This window comes from Tyto alba, unplaced genomic scaffold (genome assembly GCF_018691265.1).
Source record: "Tyto alba isolate M040663 unplaced genomic scaffold, T.alba_DEE_v4.0 Super-Scaffold_13, whole genome shotgun sequence".
In the NCBI taxonomy this organism is placed as follows: Eukaryota; Metazoa; Chordata; class Aves; order Strigiformes; family Tytonidae; genus Tyto; species Tyto alba.
The window spans coordinates 3,371,076-3,389,817 of NW_024881275.1; the positions used below are offsets into that span (position 1 = coordinate 3,371,076).

General features: G+C 37.8%; 1 protein-coding gene across 4 annotated transcripts in view; it reads right to left on the reverse strand.

The window, feature by feature from the left end:
• ADGRV1 (adhesion G protein-coupled receptor V1) overlaps nt 1-18,742 on the reverse strand; it is a 294,340-nt gene that overhangs the window by 22,986 nt on the left and 252,612 nt on the right. For all 4 annotated transcript variants that reach the window (XM_042787872.1, XM_042787871.1, XM_042787870.1 and 1 more), the window contains one exon: nt 18,610-18,731. In XM_042787872.1, coding sequence (XP_042643806.1) covers nt 18,610-18,731 — 122 coding nt within the window. The remainder of the gene's footprint in view (nt 1-18,609; nt 18,732-18,742) is intronic.

The following is an 18,742-nucleotide window of genomic DNA, read 5'->3' on the forward strand; positions in this document are numbered from 1 at the left end:
GCACCCTTGTATGGCAATAACTGCTGGCTCTGCAGCATCATGTTTTCTCATTGCAAAACCACCCAAAGTGTTTGACAGAGCTGTCTTGGCTGCACGGCGAAGTCCAATGTAAAGCAAACACAGACAGCTGCCAACTCCAGATCTGCATGGTGGGTCAAGAAGAGAGTGCATGACTGCAAGAGGCCCTTCATTATTTTATTTATTTTTTTTTTTCCTAGTGCTTTTGGTCTTTTCTTCCCTTGCACTTTCCCATCCCCAGCTACCAGTTCTGCCATTATCCTTCCTCCAGTCAGCGTGGAAGACCTCTAGCCTTGTCCCTCCCTGCCCACAGTCACCAGCACCACTGGCTCAACCTGTAGAGCAGGGGCATCGCGTGGGGGTGAGCTCCACCAACCTGGAGGTACTTACGGGTCAGACCAGATGGGGAACACTGACCTAATTAGCCTTCCACCTCCAGACCGCACGTGTTCAGGTGTTTGTTAACAGAATTTTGGCTCCTTGCAGAAGTCAGGAGAAAAGATGGGCTGATAAGCAGGTAATGAAAAGGCGGATGAGAGGTGAAAGCAATCTCCTGAGGGAACTAGTAGGAAATTCTGAAGTGAGACAGGGGAACTTTGCCAGGCAGGTGGATTTTGAAGCAGTTTTATGTTAAGCAGGTCAAACATAAAGCCTATAAAACCCAGCTATATAGTCAAGTACTGGAAGTCTCATAGGGTGGTGTTGGAGTGCTGTTTCACATTGATAATTGTAATAACTCATCTAATTTAATGAACGTAGCAGTCCATAGGGTGATGTTGACTGCCCCATTCCAGTGAGGATGGTGAAAATGGAAACAACCTTAGTGTGCTTCTGCTTTTTCTGCTCCTACATCAGGCACAGTGTCTCCACCACTGGGACTGATGTTCTTGCCTCAGGCTCACTCAGAAAACTTCAGGTTAATGTAATATAATGACACTCCTAAAACTGGCCAAGCCAGTTTCTCCAAGTGCTCTGGGTGGAAAACGGGAGCCTCTCCTCCCCACATACCTGCCTTCTGCCTCACTGTCACTCCATGCTTTTCCTTAGGAGTCTTTCAACACTATAAATAGGCTGTGAGGGTTTTGTTAAGGTGGTTTCTGTGTTGTCTAAGATATAATAAATATTTTATGGACAACAGAAATATATATTAATTTGTGTTTACCCATAACTATCTACAATTATATGTGCATAACAATATAACTATATAACTATAAATGTAAATTAATGTAGATAAACTAGGCACAGGCACAATTTTTCTCTGACCATGGCCAAGTAAGGCAAGTTTTAAGATACAGATGAACTTCCATCTTGGGCATTAGATAACTCCACTCCATATGGACCTATCTCTGAATTCAAATATAGAGCTACTCAAAGCATATGCATTCAGTTACTTGTAACTGCCCTCACAGGCTTAGGTTAAGCTTCATGTGTAAAAGACAGACAAGCTGCTAGTCAAAAAACCCCATAAAATGGTTGGTAATACATTGGCCTGAAAAAGAAGCAAGGCATTTGCATACCTATGCAAGGCATTTTTATGCTTGGCAAATGGAATCTGTGCAGGTGTAATCATTAATTACTATTAATTCTAAGATAATTGGTGGAGTATGTTTCAGGAGTCTACTTATGCATACTTTCGAAAGGGTCAATAAATCATTAATATATGGTATAGACATGACCATTACATTTTGCAGATGTCAGTAATTGCAGTATTTGTGGCATGGCTGTTGTGGAAATTATGGTCCAACCTGCTGGACATTAAAAGACTTTGCGCAACAAAGCACTTCCCAAAGCACTCGTTACTTAGTAAACGCATATAAAAGTGAAGTTTTAATAGAAACAAAATTTAACACAAAACAAAACTTGACCCAACTGAAAGACCAACCCAAAGGCCACCAAGAAAGGGGGTGCCTTGAGTCATCACCTGAGGGGTGATACAGAGAAGCAGGGTCAACAGCAGCATGGCAGAGAAAGCAGAGCCGAGCCCAAATTCAGGAGCTCTTCCCCTCGTCACTGTGCTCCCTGGCTCTGCCTCTCCGTTGATACTGATATATTACTTTTGGTTCCAAAGCAGATGTGCTTTGTGTCCGTTGCGGATTATCTGTGTCACATCACATAGCGGATGCGCCTCACACGGCAGCCCAAAAATCCAGCGCTCACGCTTTAAGGATGCACTGGCATTTTTTTTCCTAAAGAAAATACATAAATGTCCTTACACCTTCTCCAGTATTTATGGAATGTGCTAAAGGGAAGGTTTCACTTTCAAAGAAAAGACTGTATTTCTATATTCCTGTTAGAGAACTGAAATTGAGATTTTATACAGTTTCCTAATGAAAGGATCCCATAGGACACCATACGAGTCCAAGTTCAACATTTAGGAGGAAAGGATACAGTAAATTCACACACTGCTATTTGCTGGGATTATTTTTGCCCTGTTGCCCTCCTGCGGTCATCAAGAGATATCAGTGAAGATAGCAGCAAAGGTATAGGGCTGTGAAATTAATTTCTGATTCTGAGGTATCCTACAAAACACATATAAACCCCAAACTAGAAGAGTTTTCCATTCGCTACACAACATCTTTGAGTATTGACAGGACAACTGATACTTCCTTTCTATTAAAAAAATGACTGAATCATTTAACACCTACTTAAACACTTTTTAGAAAAGCTGCAGTATACAGCATAATTTAGGTTTTATGTGAACAAAGCTAATAAAAATAATCTCTTAGTGCAATAGATGGCTCAATCACATACAGAAATCACATTCTTGGCAGAAAGCTATAACTATGATCCTGGGATTTATTTATTTTGTATTTTTGCATTGTTTGTATTGGTACTGTGCAAGGAGAATTCTCCAGGCGAGTTAGACATCACTTAAGTACTGCATTATTTTCTTTCAGTCCATGCTTGGCATTTTAGCTATTACAAATCATTTTTACAAACTAAGCCAAGCCGTGTTAGCAAAGTGACTAAACAGTTTGTGCTAATGCTCTTTGCCAGTGGAAAGGAGGGTGGCAATCTGAAGCAATCCAAAAAGAGATGTTTCTAGGAAGAGGAGGGTCTTTATTTAGATTATGCTGAAAATCATTCATCCCACAGCTCTTTCTACTCTCTACTGTTACAGGGATTTAATGAACTAGTAGCACTAAATTTGGCTTCCATTTAGAAAATACACTGCATTTGAAAAATAAAGTATTTGTGGCAATACAGACTAAGAGGTTGGTAGCAATGTGGTTTAATAAATGAAGCACAAACCTGAAATGTAGGAGCCATTAAATTTGCTTCCTATATTAGCAAGTATGCTGGACCTACATAGGGCATTTATCTTCCCAGAGCTTTTATTCTAGCCATCTATAAAACAGAGCTGATAATATGTATCTCAGAAAGGTACTCTGAAAATTGATGGGCTGGTACTTCATGCTGCTGCAGAGCAGACATGACTACTTACAGACCAGGTGAATTACAAAAAACATATAATAATTAAAAAATAATTTATTCTCAATTTTTCATATACCAGTGTATCTTATTGTAGCAGTTTTCACAAGCAGAAAATTACTAATTGTGTTTTGAAATTTCTTTACAATATATGAACATAAAATTTGTATTGCTTTAGTGAAAATACTGCATTTATCAAGTTTGTTGTTTTCTATATTTTCAAATTCCTGTAAATTTGTCCAAATACATCAGATAAGATCTGTGTTTTTTCTACAAGTATATTTTCTGAGAGGCAAAGCTATCCAAATTTTTGTTACTTTAAATATTTCTAACATTTTGTAGAAGCTACCCTAAAGATACATTCTCAGTTAGTTTTCATGCATCCTAAAGGAAAGTAGGACACTTATATTGTTTTTCAGGGGATTGGGATAATAACTTCAGACAAAATTCAGCACATGCGGCTAGATCTTGGATAAATTACTTTTTAGACTATTTCTACAGTGATTGTTAAAAAAAACTTCAAGTGGTGCAAGCACTTCATCATGACCCCATGGCCTTACTACATTCTAAACTATTTTAGCCTACGTGAAGGATATCTACACTGTATTTATTTGCAAAGCAAAGACTGTGGAAATAAGGATACAAAGGATTTGTTTCTCCTTCTGAGATTACCTATTTCTTAGAGAAAAATGAATAGAAGTTCTGAGGTAGGCAAAGAAATACTGGCATGGGTGCTAGCATACTTTCTGTTCTCACTGCATGCAATGTCAAGATAATTTTTTAAAACCTGTGCAGGAGGGGACAAAGAAGCAGGTGCGTAAGGACAGGACTGCCTTTGGGGCTAAATCTCAGTAGAGTTTCAAGGACGGGACTGGATTCCTGCCATGGGGTGAAGGGGAAGAGCTTCTCTGCTTTTTGCAAAACACTCCACAGTGATGGCCCGTAGCGTGGTTTTAGAGCACAGAAACAGTTTTACACCTCCCTGACTCAGCACAAAGGTACCTAGCATACCTGAGGTTTATTTCAGCTTACTCCCATTGCCTTATCCTCCCACCATGCAGCACTCCGAACAGTGCAATGCACTGCCAGTTACGATTTTTATGGACAAACAGTTAAATATCCAACCTGCTCACCTTCTTGACGACCTCCTCTTAGGCCTCTGGCTACAAAAGCTTGTCACCTGCCTGTCGTGCTGGTCCGTTGTCTCATTGCCTGCTTGTCCTGCCTGTCCTGCATGTCTATTTATCATCCAACATCAGTTTATAGACACATTAGGGCACAGGACATCTTTCTGCTCTCAGTACAGTATTCGACACAATGAAAGTCTGGCCCATTCATGAACTCCAGGGCACTACAGTTAATATATAATCATAGTTTCTAAGCCTAAATGATTGCTAGGCATTAACATTTACAGAGAAGCAAGCATATAGGTACACAGCTAAAGCAGGTGATCCTAACCTGAGCTTATTTCTTGAGACTTTAGCAAAGCTTCGTCAGCAAAAAAATTACTGTAATAAGGAAATGACAAAGCATTCTTTATCACTAAAGGGCAACCTGAAAGTAACCAGTTCCTAAGATGACTATTAATTATGTTCATTTTTTTGATGTGTTGTATTTTGTTGCAGTTTTTTAGAACACAAATACAATGCTATTTAATGAAACATTACAGTACAAAGAACCTAAACACTGAAATGTTATGCTAACTGAAAGTAATAACAAAGCAGGAACCTCACACGTGTCTGGTGAAGGATCCTCTGGAATCACATTTCTCTTTTTACTGACCACATAAAAAGCCTTTGGAAACCAGTGTACTAATTTAGGTGCCTAGAGGTGGGGAGTGTGACAAACCCTTTTTGGTTCACAGATGAAAATGAAATGACAGAATTGAAAATAGTCCTATAACTGCATATTCCTTTTAGAAAGTAAAAATTTCTGTCACATAGGTTGGCCTATTCAGCTAATAATAGGTGGTTACACAAAAGCTAGTGTGAAAATAGCAAAGCTTTGCAGGAAAGCAGCAGTCTTCATGGCGAGAATCACCGTTTTCCTGACATATTTTGGAAGTCAGGATTGAGAAAAAGGTCCTGAAAGAGCTGCTGGCTCCACTTCACTCAAAAAGGAATTACTCTGACTGTTAAAACGCCAATTTTCTCTTTCCTGGAGCTCAAAGGATTAATTCTAGAGGTTCTACTGAACTTTCACAACCCTTTACTGGGTACGCAGGGTATCTGACCACATTTTAGGATTTGTTACATTTTCAGCCTGCTTTCCTGTAACACATTTTTTAAAGCACAATCACAACACGAGGAAGTCTCCAGAAGATCATGTGTTTTATTTATACACACACACACACAGAGAGAGAGAAAATAAGGTGATTACCCTCTCAAAACTAAGTCTTCTACTCACCCTCCTTTAAGAAGACATACAAAGAACAAAGAAAAAATATCAGTGTGGTTCCCAGTGTTGCAACTCAGGATCTAATATATCTTTGTCACTAAAACTTTTCATGACTCTGTCGTAACAGTAAAACAACACATCTGAAGATTTAAACAAATAATCAACTGACAGTACAAGTTGATTTGGTGCTTCTTTTAATCCAATTGACCTTTGTCAAGGCAAAGGCAAAGGAGGAACACTTGACATTTTGCTCAAAATAAAGAAAACATCATTTTCATCCAGCTGTGGTTAGCTCCAGCTTCACAGTTGCTCAACTCTTTCCACACACAGATGATTTGCAGTCCTCACATGCATTAGAAAGCTTCCTGAGAGAGTTGCTACTAAGTGGTTATATTCAGATCTTACATTTAACTGTTGACAGGTTCTTCTTTGGAGAAAAAAATCCATCACAAAAATTTAGTACAAAAAGAAAACATTGGCAACATTACACTTAAACACTTTCAAACAAACTGACTTTGGAATGAATTTACGACAGTACAGTTAACACGTTCCTTAAATTCATGGTCCTTTTGTTAACAGAAGGAAACACTGAAAATCTCAAAGAATTTAGTGGTATAAGATCACAGCCATAGTCAGTGTTTCTGAGCAGGTTAGATGTTTAACTGTTTGCCCATACAAATTGCAGCTGGCAGAGTACCGTGCTAGTCGATGTAGCCAAAGTGAATTTAACTTTGAAAGTGATGCTCAATGTCTTCTCTATGCTCTCATTCCACCTTGCCTCCTGAGCAGAACTGGGGTGTTTGAACTTAAAAAGTTCTGAGTTAAGGCCAACTCTGAAAAAGGGCCAAAGTCTCTAAAAAATGCCTGCTGAGAGACAGAATACATTATTTTGTGTGCAACATGACACTAATGTGATTATACAGCTGCTGGATCAAGGCCAGTATGCACACAGACAATAGATGATTGCTGACATGTGAAACACTCTCAGGCTTCTGAAATAAGATTTCCAAAGCCCTGATCACCAATAATACTTTTTTTTTTTCTATTCCTACCATATACAGAATTCTCTTGGACCAATGGGCTCAGAAATGTCCACAGGATCCCACATAATGCATCACTGGTACCTTTTACAATGGCATTCATCTTGCTGTTGTGTACAAAATTAGCATAACATTTGCTTCTTTCAAGCCTGTATCATATGGGTGATTTGCATTTGTCCTGAGATAAAGCAATACACCCATCTCAGTTTGTACTTCTCCATTATATATGACCTAACCACTTATAGCAGAAATTCTTCCACTGTTAGTACCTGAGTGCATAATTCTGCACTTAGTGTTGTCAAATTTCATATAATTCCTATTAAGTTATTCCACAGACTAAAAATGATCCATTTCATTATGCAGGATACATCAGTCCTCTGAATCACCCATAACCCCTAAATTTGTGTAATCAGAAAGCTATATTATCATTTTTTCTGCCGTGGTTGTAATGAAAATGCAGGTGAAGATTAGTATCAAGATGCAATATTATTATTTTTTTATTTTTCTCACTTTTTTTTTTTTACCATATTTTTCCCTTTACTTTTACTCCTCCAATTCTCTTATGGCACTATATCAAATACCTCACTAACAGTTGAACGAATTTTCCTTTGTTGGATTAGTAGATGATGATTTGGACTAGTATGGCTAAATTCACTACACCCAAGCTAGACTTTATCTGACTTTTAAGTATCTGACCTTTAACTGTAAAACTGATGTCTAACTAATAGGCTTCTAGTTGACAAAATCAAAATGTATTTAGGATATAATTGAACCTATGATGTGGCACAAGAAAGTTTTGCTGACATCTTGGTGTGTCCCAGCTTTATTTCAAGGATTGTTTCCTTACTCTATTCCAAAACGCTTTTGAGTAAAAAGCAAACTATATTTTCATATCATGTCACTGTTTCAAGAAGTTATTGCTTGTTTTCAAAAACTACCTCCCATTTAGTCCTAATATGACCTGCTAGAGCCCGCAACAACATTTCTTTAGAACAAAGCACTTCTCAAACAGAATCGATTGAACAGTTTCTTTTAGGCCAACTTTGTCCTAGTTTGCACAACTTCTAATTCATTATTTCCTAGGCCAGCAAAATCATTATCAACTGTACTTAGAGAACTGCTTTGTCCTCACTGGAAAATGAACATTTGCAGTTTCTGTGCATATAGATTAATACAATACATTTTTTGAAAAAGTACTATAAGAAAAAAGCTGCCAAGAGTTGGTCTCACTGATTGTTTCAAGATGACTTTAACTCTGTCTTGCCCACAATACAGGAGAGTTTCACTAGGTGAGAAAGCTTATTATGTGTTCTATTTTTTTAAAGTCTGGAACTCCTATTTAACTCATACTGGTTGTTGTGTGAAATAACCTTCTTTACTTAAATAAGAGAAGTTCCTTCATGCATTATTCTATAAGGACCATATGCTTAAATGATTTTATTTTCTTTTTCCCAGTCTTGTACACATTTTTCATACACCTTCCTGTTCTCTTCTCTTACCAATTCAACAAGTCATCCTATAAATTAAGGCTAGGTGGTGGACCTTTAACTCATATTCTTTTGACACTCATCAGCCCTATGACATTCCAAAAATCTAAACCATTTCCAACAGTGTCACCTGTTAAAATTGTACTATATGTCAAGGATAAAATAAAATACAAAGAGGGACTTTACATTGCCTGTAATACTAAAGAAAAAAGTTAATGAAGTCAGTCTTTAGTGAATTCTTGCTATTTCAGTGGTATTTCAGAATGAAAACTTAGCTTATCATGGTTTCTGCTAAAATTGCATATCATTAATATGTTGAGTAATAATGAAACTATGAGAGATAAAAGCAGTAATTCCATTCATTCTCTGCAGTAGTTTGGAGGCCACTGAAGCTTTATATAAAACAAATGAACTATTTTATTTTTTTTTTAACACGAGTTTTATGAGGCCCTAAACAAGGCCTCATCTGTATCTATTATGAAGACAAGGAGAAAACATCATTCTCATACTGGTGAAACATAAGGCTTGTACAATATAGGGGGTTATTGTGCAGGAAATGTGTGGGTGGAGGAAAGGGAATGGTTCTTTTCCTAGAGGCTATTAAAATTTCACATGCATTTATTTCACAGAAACATTCAGATCAGTCTTCATAACGTAATGGTGTTCAGCATGAAGATATGCATGCATAGACACCACTCCGCAGTGCTGAAACATGAGAAACTGAATCCACTGCTCTGAAGTCACTCTTAAAGATGCCTACTATTTTACCTACATTTTCCTATATAATTTTCAGGTCGTTGAGTTTTTGCATTAGCTTTGCCATATTTGATGCTTTCCTAAAAAGTCATGACCTCAGTGTCACGTGGCTGGTGCTGTCTATCACAATGGCTGGGTTGAGAATAGATCTTCCCACATGTCAGATCACAGCACCACGGGGAAACTGGTGGGATGGGACCTCTGAAGGTCATTCAGTCCACTCAGAGGGTCACTCCACTGATCAGGTCAGTAGGGCTTTGTCTAGACGAACTTTAAAACCCTACAACAGTGGAGATCTCAAACCTCTCTGGGCAACAGTTCCAGTTCTGTACTTCCTCCTAGTGAATTATTTTTCCTAACGTCCAATCTGAAACCTCCTGCGGCAGTTTTGTGGCCTTGTGCTCTTGTTGTTGTAACTCAGCACCATCAAGAGAGTGGAGGGGAAGAGAATGACATCATCATCTTTTTAACTGCTTTTCAAATATTTGCACGCTGCTAATTACATTTTCCATTGGGGTCTTCCTCACCTGACTAAACAAACCTAGCCCCTTTAGCCCCTCTTCACAGGATATGTGCTTCACACCTCTGACCATTGTGGTAGCTTTCCCTTGGTCTCTCACCAGTTTTTCCACACACCTTGTGAACCAGAGACTCCAAAACTGGATGGAGTATCCCAGATGTGGCTTCACTAGCTCTGAATATACAGACATGATAACTCAATCCATTGGCCAAATTCCTCCTGGTGCAGGCTGGTGTGTGCTTTGTTTAATTTCCAAGAGGAGTTCCACTTCCCTTTGTTTCTGCCAGCTACAAATTTCCTGAAGTTATACTCCACCTTCCTAAAATTTAAGAGTAATGTTATCCTTTTCCTCGCCATCACACTGATCCTCAGTCACCACGATTTTTGAAAAATAGGCTCATAGCTATGTGGCCAGGTCTTTCAGCACTTTTAGATTAATCCCTTTCAGCCCCGTGGGTCTGGGTATTGCAGCTTCTCTCAGTGGTCCTCAGCCTGTTACACCTCTGCTGTTTGCTGCTTTTCTCCTCCTCGAACCCTGCCAGTGCACGCAGCAGGCTTTCCCTATGAAAACCAGGGCAGGGATTAAAAAACAAAAAGCATTAAGTACTTCAGCCAATTATAAAGAAACTCATTATCTCCAAGACTTAGAAGCCACACTCTCAACTTCTGAATTCTATGATCATCAATTAATGATCTTAAAATAATAATACAGAATTTAGAAGTCTGGATTTAAAGGCAAAATACAGATTGATTCTACATTATGATTATACCGAGATATAATAATTAGCTGAATTATTAAAAAAAAAAATGTTATTTATGGTAACACAAAGAGATTAAGAGCACTGTTGAATGAAAAGGCGGGTGATTTGTTACAGAAACCAAATCAAGTTGGCTGCTACTTTATTCTCCACAGTAAGAAAAGTCAACTCTTATCAACAAAGGTGGAAGAAGAACACATCTGATCCCAAGTCCTTTTTAGTAGATATACTTCCACTGATTGCAGCAGTACATGTTATAGTTACATTTCTTACATCTTGTTGTGTGCTACGTAATTCTTGCTATTACTAACACCTTCTGAATAGGATGGTTAAAATTGCTTCACCATCTTGTACCTCAAAAAATAATTACAGTGTTTAGAGATTTTTCCTGAAATATATTTTTAAATGTAAAGTTCTTCAAGAATGGCTGAAGGACCTTCATAGATGCTGGAAGAATTAAAATGTTATTTAATGACTACATTTGTTTTTTTTTAAAAAATACACTATTTTTAAAAAATACACTGTTTTTCCATTTTAAGTGGGCAGCTGATTGAAATACCCTCTAAATGTTTTTGATTGACGATTGGTTGAAAATCCAGTAAATCAAAGACTACTTCACAACATTCTTTCACTCTGCACTTTCTGCAATTTTATTATGCATTGTTCTGTAGAATTTCATCATCACAAACACAACCCTAGACAGAAGCTACTCTCTTCTGACATCAATTTCTCCTATATATTTAGGAGATATTTATTTCCAACCTAACAATGCTTCCTTTGTTTACCTGACACTTGACATTTTTCTCTGTTTTGTCTTCAGCTATAGACTGATTTTGGGTCCATTATATATGGAATTGAATAGGCAAAGGGACAATTTTACCATAATTTCATAAGTCATTACAGTAATCTTGTATTAGAGTGTGTTTAGGGTGGTAACTAGGAACACAGAGAATTCTTCTTTAAGCAGGAATTGATATACGTAGAGAAAGGGATATAAAATTGAACGCAGCATTGTCTTGATTAACTGAAAATTCCAGTCACTTGGATGGCTTTGAAAGTTTGCACAGCTGCTATAATGCATACCAATGCTATTGCCCAAACAGGATTACATCCCAGAAGTTTAGTTGATGATGTCAAAAAGTATGAAGCCTCAAAAAGTTACAAGCTTTCTTTATTTGCTTTATATTCGTTTTTCTTAATATTTTTTTTTTTTTTTTTAATAAATGCACACACTGAACAGGCTTTCAGGTTTCGTTTGTTTTTTGTTTTTTTTTGTTTTTTTTTTTACTTTAACATCTTTTTCTACTCCCTTGTTGTCCCCTTATTAAACAAGTGAACTGTACTGAGTACACTATTTTCTTTCCTTCCAGGTACAGTATGTCTGGAAGAGAATCCAAGCCCCTAGAAACAGAGTAAGAATCTACTTTATTGCACAGATGTCAAAATGCAACACCTTCTTTGGGTGTGTATTTTATTTTGTTTCTGGGGTAGTGTATGAATTCTCTGACCTGTGTTAGCGTTTGCTTTTTGCACTCCGCTGACAGAAAAGGGTTTGGTATTACTTGTACTATTTCTACTTGAACAAGCTTATGTGCTTTTCTTGACACTTTCCTTGTAGTTCACCTTATCCTGCAACACAGTGATGACTTCATTGTCTTTTGCTGGGCTTATCTGCAGTATAGAACCACTTTTTGCAAAATCTTTAGGCAGTCTTCTGCAGGCCACCACATTTACTCTCATCTCATGTCTGTCTAGTACTTGACTTTATTTTTGTGTGGCCTCAGTCATCAGAACTGCTGCACAGGATAATCTAGTCCATCTCTGACTCATCAGGACGAGACGCTTTAGGAAGATGCCATAAGAAACAGGAAGTGGACCTATTTATAGCAGTGGCCTTCTCAGTGTCTCCTGATTATGTCCCTAGTTAAATAGTATGTTCTAGTAAGAAAACGTATCTTTCATTTGCAACTAGTGCTGGCACAAGCTTTATAAGCCAAATACTTTTGTTTGTTTTCTTTACTGCACTAATACAATGCACTTACAAAACTGTATATCTTTGTTCTCTTCTTGATTTCTCAATATGCTGTACTTTAAGTTTTTTTTTTTTTCTTCTAAAACTGTGACATATTGATTTCTCTCACTACATTTATTTTCTGATGCTCCATAAACAGGGAAATCCTTATCGTAATGTTGGGGGGTTTTTCCACCATATCTACTAGTTTTCTCTGATATTTTATCTCCCTTGCAACTTGAGCTAGCCCTTGATCCCATTCTGGTTTGCCTCTGCTATTTTAATTAATGAAGTTTGGTGAATCATGTCTACTCCAGCCAATGCCAGGTTTGGGTGTGCCCCTGTTCACTCATTTTCTGTACATCCATACTTCTTGTTAAAGGTACCATGGGCTTTTCAAACTTTTGTCCCTGTACTCTTGAATTTTCTCTTACTGGAATCCACTACAAATAAACTGACTTTTAAAAACTGACGTATTAGGCAAGTCAGCCATTGTGCCCAGGCTGGAAAACTGCCAGTCAAATCTTACTTCCAGATTATCCCCGTGTTTCTTGGGAAGATGTATTTCTCATGTAACACTGTTGGTCATTATGTGGGCGTGAGTCATCCTGGTGTGCTCAAACACAGAACAGGCAAAGTCATTTTACTCATATCTGCATCAACCAGAACAACCACATAAGATCTTTCTGAATACTGTTGTTGGTAATGGGATACCCCCCCAGTTTTGATTTACTTTTCTCCTGATTTATAATTGTTGAAAACTGGAATTGTGATACTGTAGATGGGTAACATTTAAGCATTTCATATGAGCAAGGTTTTGATTCAAAACTACTTATTAAAAAAAAAAATAATTAATCTATTGCTGGGGCTAGGGTGTGGTGGGGATTAGCACAAGGTACACAGGACAGGGTAGCTATGGGTAATCTAATACCTTGTAGTTTGCAGTGTAGATACACCCTAAATTATAAAATAGAGGTTTGGGGTGTGCAGCACAGATTGCTGGAAATATAGTCAATGAATAATCAAAATTATACTAAGAAAGTTGGCTGCAGGGAAGGGCCTGAGAACGGGTCTGAAGCCTCATCCCAACCCCTCTGCAAACAATGGGAAGAGATCCACCCAACGCCCTGAACTTTGGATCCATCGAATAGCAAATATGCTGCTGATGACGTTAGCTACACAAACTAGAAACACTCCCCTAATTGCATGAAAAACAGTGTTTAGAGGCGTGTCATGTATGCAAAACAGCTTGTGAAATCCTAGGCTTTAGAGAGAAGCACATAAGACAGCACCTTATTCTTTGACTCCTTACCCCAGCAAATATCTCGTGAATAAATCCACGAAGGCAATCATATGTAAAGAAAAGAGGTAAATGTTCCTCCCAGTTTTTCAAGTGGATAGATGAGGAACTAAGGGCCTTCCACAGCAGAACACAGAGTATGTGTCTGCAACACAGATGCTGCCTGGTAGGTTAATCAGGAGTGTACTGCCGAGGAACTCAAAGCACCAGATATCACAAGCACGCTTCTTATCCTTTTCCTTTCATGCATTTCTAAATTTATTTTTTATTTTGTAAATGATCTATTGTCCCCCCATACACACTTTGCATGTTTATTCCTGAAGTTACAAGGAAAGGGTTGCTTTCCCCTCCATGCACTAGAATAGCTCGTACTGTAAACTTGTCTCTGATGGGAACCATTTCCCGAAGGAAGTGCTCGGAAACAATCTGTCCTTAGTAGATGCTTTTTCTATCAACTGCAATTCCTATGAAATACATGTCATAAGGCTAGTCAACTAAATTGGATAACATGCAGTGTCCTTCAAGTCTCCTGAATTGAATCCATTTGGACATCCAACACACTTTAATGGGTCACATTCTGCTTCGTTACACAGTCTGTAGCTCCCAAGCAGCAGGGAAGCAGGACTCTGTTCCTCGTAAACTGTTTCATGTTCTCTTTCCTGTTGCGGAAAAGCTCTTAATGAACACCAAATTGCTTTCCAGCTGAAACATAGCATGTTGTATAACAGAAATTCCCACCAATAAATGGTAAAACTGCCTTTTATTGCAGAAAAAAACGGCCTCGTTTTAACAATCACCATCAATTCTGAGAGCTGATAACGCATGGGAATGAGATGCCAACAGCACGCACTAAATGACAGCTAGCTCAAAACCATTATGGAAATGTGTTATCCACTGTTAAGTTCCATTTTCCTCTCCCGTTCCCAAACGGCTAGGCTGGGATTAAAGCTTCAAAGGACTCTGGAGACAGCTGTCCACGTCGTGGATGGGCCCGGCTCTGCAGGCCAGCAGGACCTCTCAGCAGGAGCGTGTGCTCCCCCAGAGCAGCCCATCGTTAGTGGCACTGTGCTCCTCAAAAGCTCTGTAGAGCTGTACCTGCCCACAGCAAGCCCCTCCTTTGTTCAGTACTCGGTATTTGTAATGCATAATTTTCTTCTACAGAAACAGCCTGCATACTGACATTTTCTCTAAATAAGACTGGTGTATCTGGTTATTTGATTAAAAGCATAGGCGAAGGAAATTTACAGACTATTCACCTTGTTCCTTCCCTGCTTTTCATTCCATGCTGCATGTCAGGTCACCTGAAATGTACTTCAGTTTTTCTGCTTCCTGATTAGATAAATGGTAACTTTAAAACAGGAGAACAATATATGTGGGGACATTATTTAAAGCGTGGGGGTGTTCCAGGAAATGTTTTTTTAAACTTGTTTTATTGTAGAGATTTACAAAGCACTGAAGACAATCATCTATTAAAGTAGACAAACAAATATAAAAACTGTAGAACTGTGAAAGAGCTACTCTATTTTTTTTTACTGTTCTCCGGGTAACCAACACTAAAAAGTTATCTTTTTCTGTTAAATATTTGGTAACTTTATACTTTAAAAAGTGATTTCCAGTATCTAGTAATAAAAGTTAGTAGATACTGCCCTATTACCTTTTATGTCTGAAAACTCCAGCAAAGGATAAAACATGTTTTTAAAACATTAAGTGTGAAGTTCTTGAGCTCCTCATAGCAGGAAGGAGAAGTTTTTATTTACTACTGTTTGATTTGGAGCTCCAGACCTGCACGCTTTAATTTACAGTGTTAACCAGGAAGAGAGATCATACATTCAAAATTTTTGCATCTCCTTTCAATAAAGGACCATTTATTTCATATTTGAGCTTCTCTAGGTCTAGGAATAACAAAAATAACAGGTTTCTCCTTTTGACGTGGAAGATCAGTAGTGGTGTAATTTGAATAGAGACGCTGCTGTATCTCCTGCAGGTCCATTGACATCTACAGTCATTCCCCAGGTATCACCATCTATCGTCAGGACAGGAAGCCAAATGAATTGATCCCAATACAGAAGAGACGATATCTATTGGTGAAGCAGTTGCTCATGTTGGCAGAGAGCTAACGGAAGAATTACGGGCAGAAGGGCAACGTGGGCCCATCACCACGAGTTGGAGACTAAGGTTGTGCTCCTTGTGTGGTGCTGCACAGCAACGATAACAACGTAGGGCAAGCCAGACAGAGCAGGGAGGCGCTTGTTGTATTTGGATTCTTAATTTTTTTTTTTAATTTTCAAGCTTCTCAGAAGTATTTCAAACAAAGTTTCTGAATATATATTTCCCAGCTGTCTAACTGAGGGTGCAGATGCAACTGGGGACATGCCTCTGAAAGGTTAGAAATGCACCAGGCAACAGAGCTTATTTGATCTCTGTGTGTGACCTGCTGCAGAATAGAGCCAACAGAAGAGTGTAGCTCTTGATAGTGAAAGCTATTTATGTCATGTCCTTGAGCACCAAAAAAAATATACACAGAAATATGTATTCTTTCAGTTGCATGAAATCATGCTAGAAATTCTTCTGAAATTATAATACCCCCAAATAGTTCTCGCGGAAGCACATGAGAGTTATGTACTACCTACACAAGTCTTACTGGCACCTAACTTTTGTATGGACAAGCAGTGTTAATAAAAGACCAATCAACAATCAAAGGATAGACAAGAAAAGAAGAAAAATTACCTCCTAAAGTTCAAAGATTTTAGTGTAAATCAATGGAAACAAAACTACATAAAGAGAATGAAATTTAACCAATGGAAAAACTTCACACAGATTGAGAAAAAATATTTCTGGTATCATCTCACTTTTAGCTGGATCTAAACAAAATCCTAACTTTGGAGTCATCCAGTGGTGCACCTCTAATTGCAGTCATGACTTAAATATTATTGTAGGCATGCTTCTGTATCTGTGGTTTCCATATTACCTCCTATCATACTGGACCACTAGTGCAATAATTCCCCCCACAGACCTTGTGGGCCTCACATTATACACGACTGGCTTTCAACATCCTGGTTTACTTCTTGATCCTATTGCATGAATTGGTGTCTTGAAACTGGCAACATTAGTTAAAATAACACTAATTCTATGGCTTTGAACTTTACTTGAATAAAATGAAATGTCAAGTTATATAAAGCAAACTAATATAAAGTCTATTCTGGCAATTACAAGGAAGGGTCAACATTCTGGCTAAGAATTATAATTTTCCCAGGGTACTGCTATCTCTCTTCTCTACAAATACACCAGCAATAAAATAATTTTATTTTGAAGCAAATATCCATGCATATTACAGTGCTCTAGCACTGTTTTACCTTTGCCATAAAATCTCAGTTATAACAAATGACCTTTTTCAGAAATATGTATCCGAGGTAGATCTATGTAACACCAACCCAGACTGGATTCTAGTAATAATTATTTGTAGAGACACAGTGAGGAAGGATATATAAAAATATATACGTAAGTCTACATGGACATACACAAACATCGCCACACATTTATACTTTATATCAGTGCATTAAGTTTCAGCACAAAGCTGCAGTAGTTACAGTTGTAGTGCTAAAACTCTCATGGGTGTTTGCCTGTACTCTGAGATTTTGCAGGGGTAGGGGAAAGGGAGGGAATGTGCTGTGGTACTACTGCCAGCCCTGCAGAGCTGTGGCAGTCTCACTGCAAAAAAAAGCAATTTTATGTCTATGCTGTAGACAAGAACCAGAGTAAATCCACTCACCTAACTTCAGAGAAAAAAAAACATCATATCTACTTTGAGCAAATATGTGCCAATATATACAGAATAGTTAAATGACAATATATGCTGAATAATCGAATATATTACAAGGAGAATAAGCTACAATTTTTTTTCCCTCATATTAAAAAAAGAATTTATGTCAGAGATGTACATTTTGAAAATATTAGATTGTTGATTAAGGAAACTCTCACCCTTTGAATTAAAATCTAAAATAAATATATATATTTTTAAAATACACCTTATTAATTATTTTTTATTTAATGAGGTATAAATATTTTTAAGATTAGAAAACGATACATAGTGTCATGGATATTTCTTTGATAAAAATAGCAGAGGAATTTGTACACCAGAGATTTGGATATTTGTTTTTCTGATTCCTCTTAATTTTACTGTTTTCAGACATCAGAGGCGCTTTCTCATCCGTGATATACTAACCTCTATTCTATAAGCAATTCTGCAGTGTGCAGTATGTCACTGAATGCAGTGCAATGCAGTACTGACTCCAGTGGAAGCACTTACATGTGAAAAATTTTGCAAAGGGCTATTTTCATTTTCTATAACTGATAATCAACAACTAGTCTGTATTTGATGTTTTCAATGAAAAGATCTTTTCTTTACCAATATGTATGCTGTATGATAAAAGCTAACCTCAAGGCTTTCTTCTCATAACAGAAAAAAATTTCAATATTAGAGTTATATAATTTTAAATCTTTGTGGGTTTTTTTATTAGAGTTAACGGATATAGAAAATTGAAATACTCTTTTTGCAAAGGCTGCAGGTATTTCAGTTTTACTGGTATAATTATCTCAGTAACACATTACAGACTGAAGCAAGCAATTTTCTTTCCCAATGTATTAGCTATGAAATGAAATCTATGCAACTGTATTGCTGTTGTTTCAAAACAATGCATCCCTTGCTTTAACGTGCATTCTATATGTCAATTTGAGAAATAACCAGAATACACAATTGACACTTTCACCACGTCACGGTGTGCTTCTGGGTGCTGTTCAGCTGGTGAAGCCGAAATGTTGTGAGATGTTGTGAGTGATGGAGATGTCCCCCAGCTCTGCAAGGGGACTGAAGGAAAAGGCGCCAGCTCTTACCTGCAGGCTGTTGAAGATGATGAAGAAGACTAACATCCAGAGGTGCCGGTAAGCCATGTGCAGTCCTCCCCACAGCCAGGTGACGGAAATCAGGGCAAAGAGGTACAACACCAAGGGGATCTCTAAAAAAAAA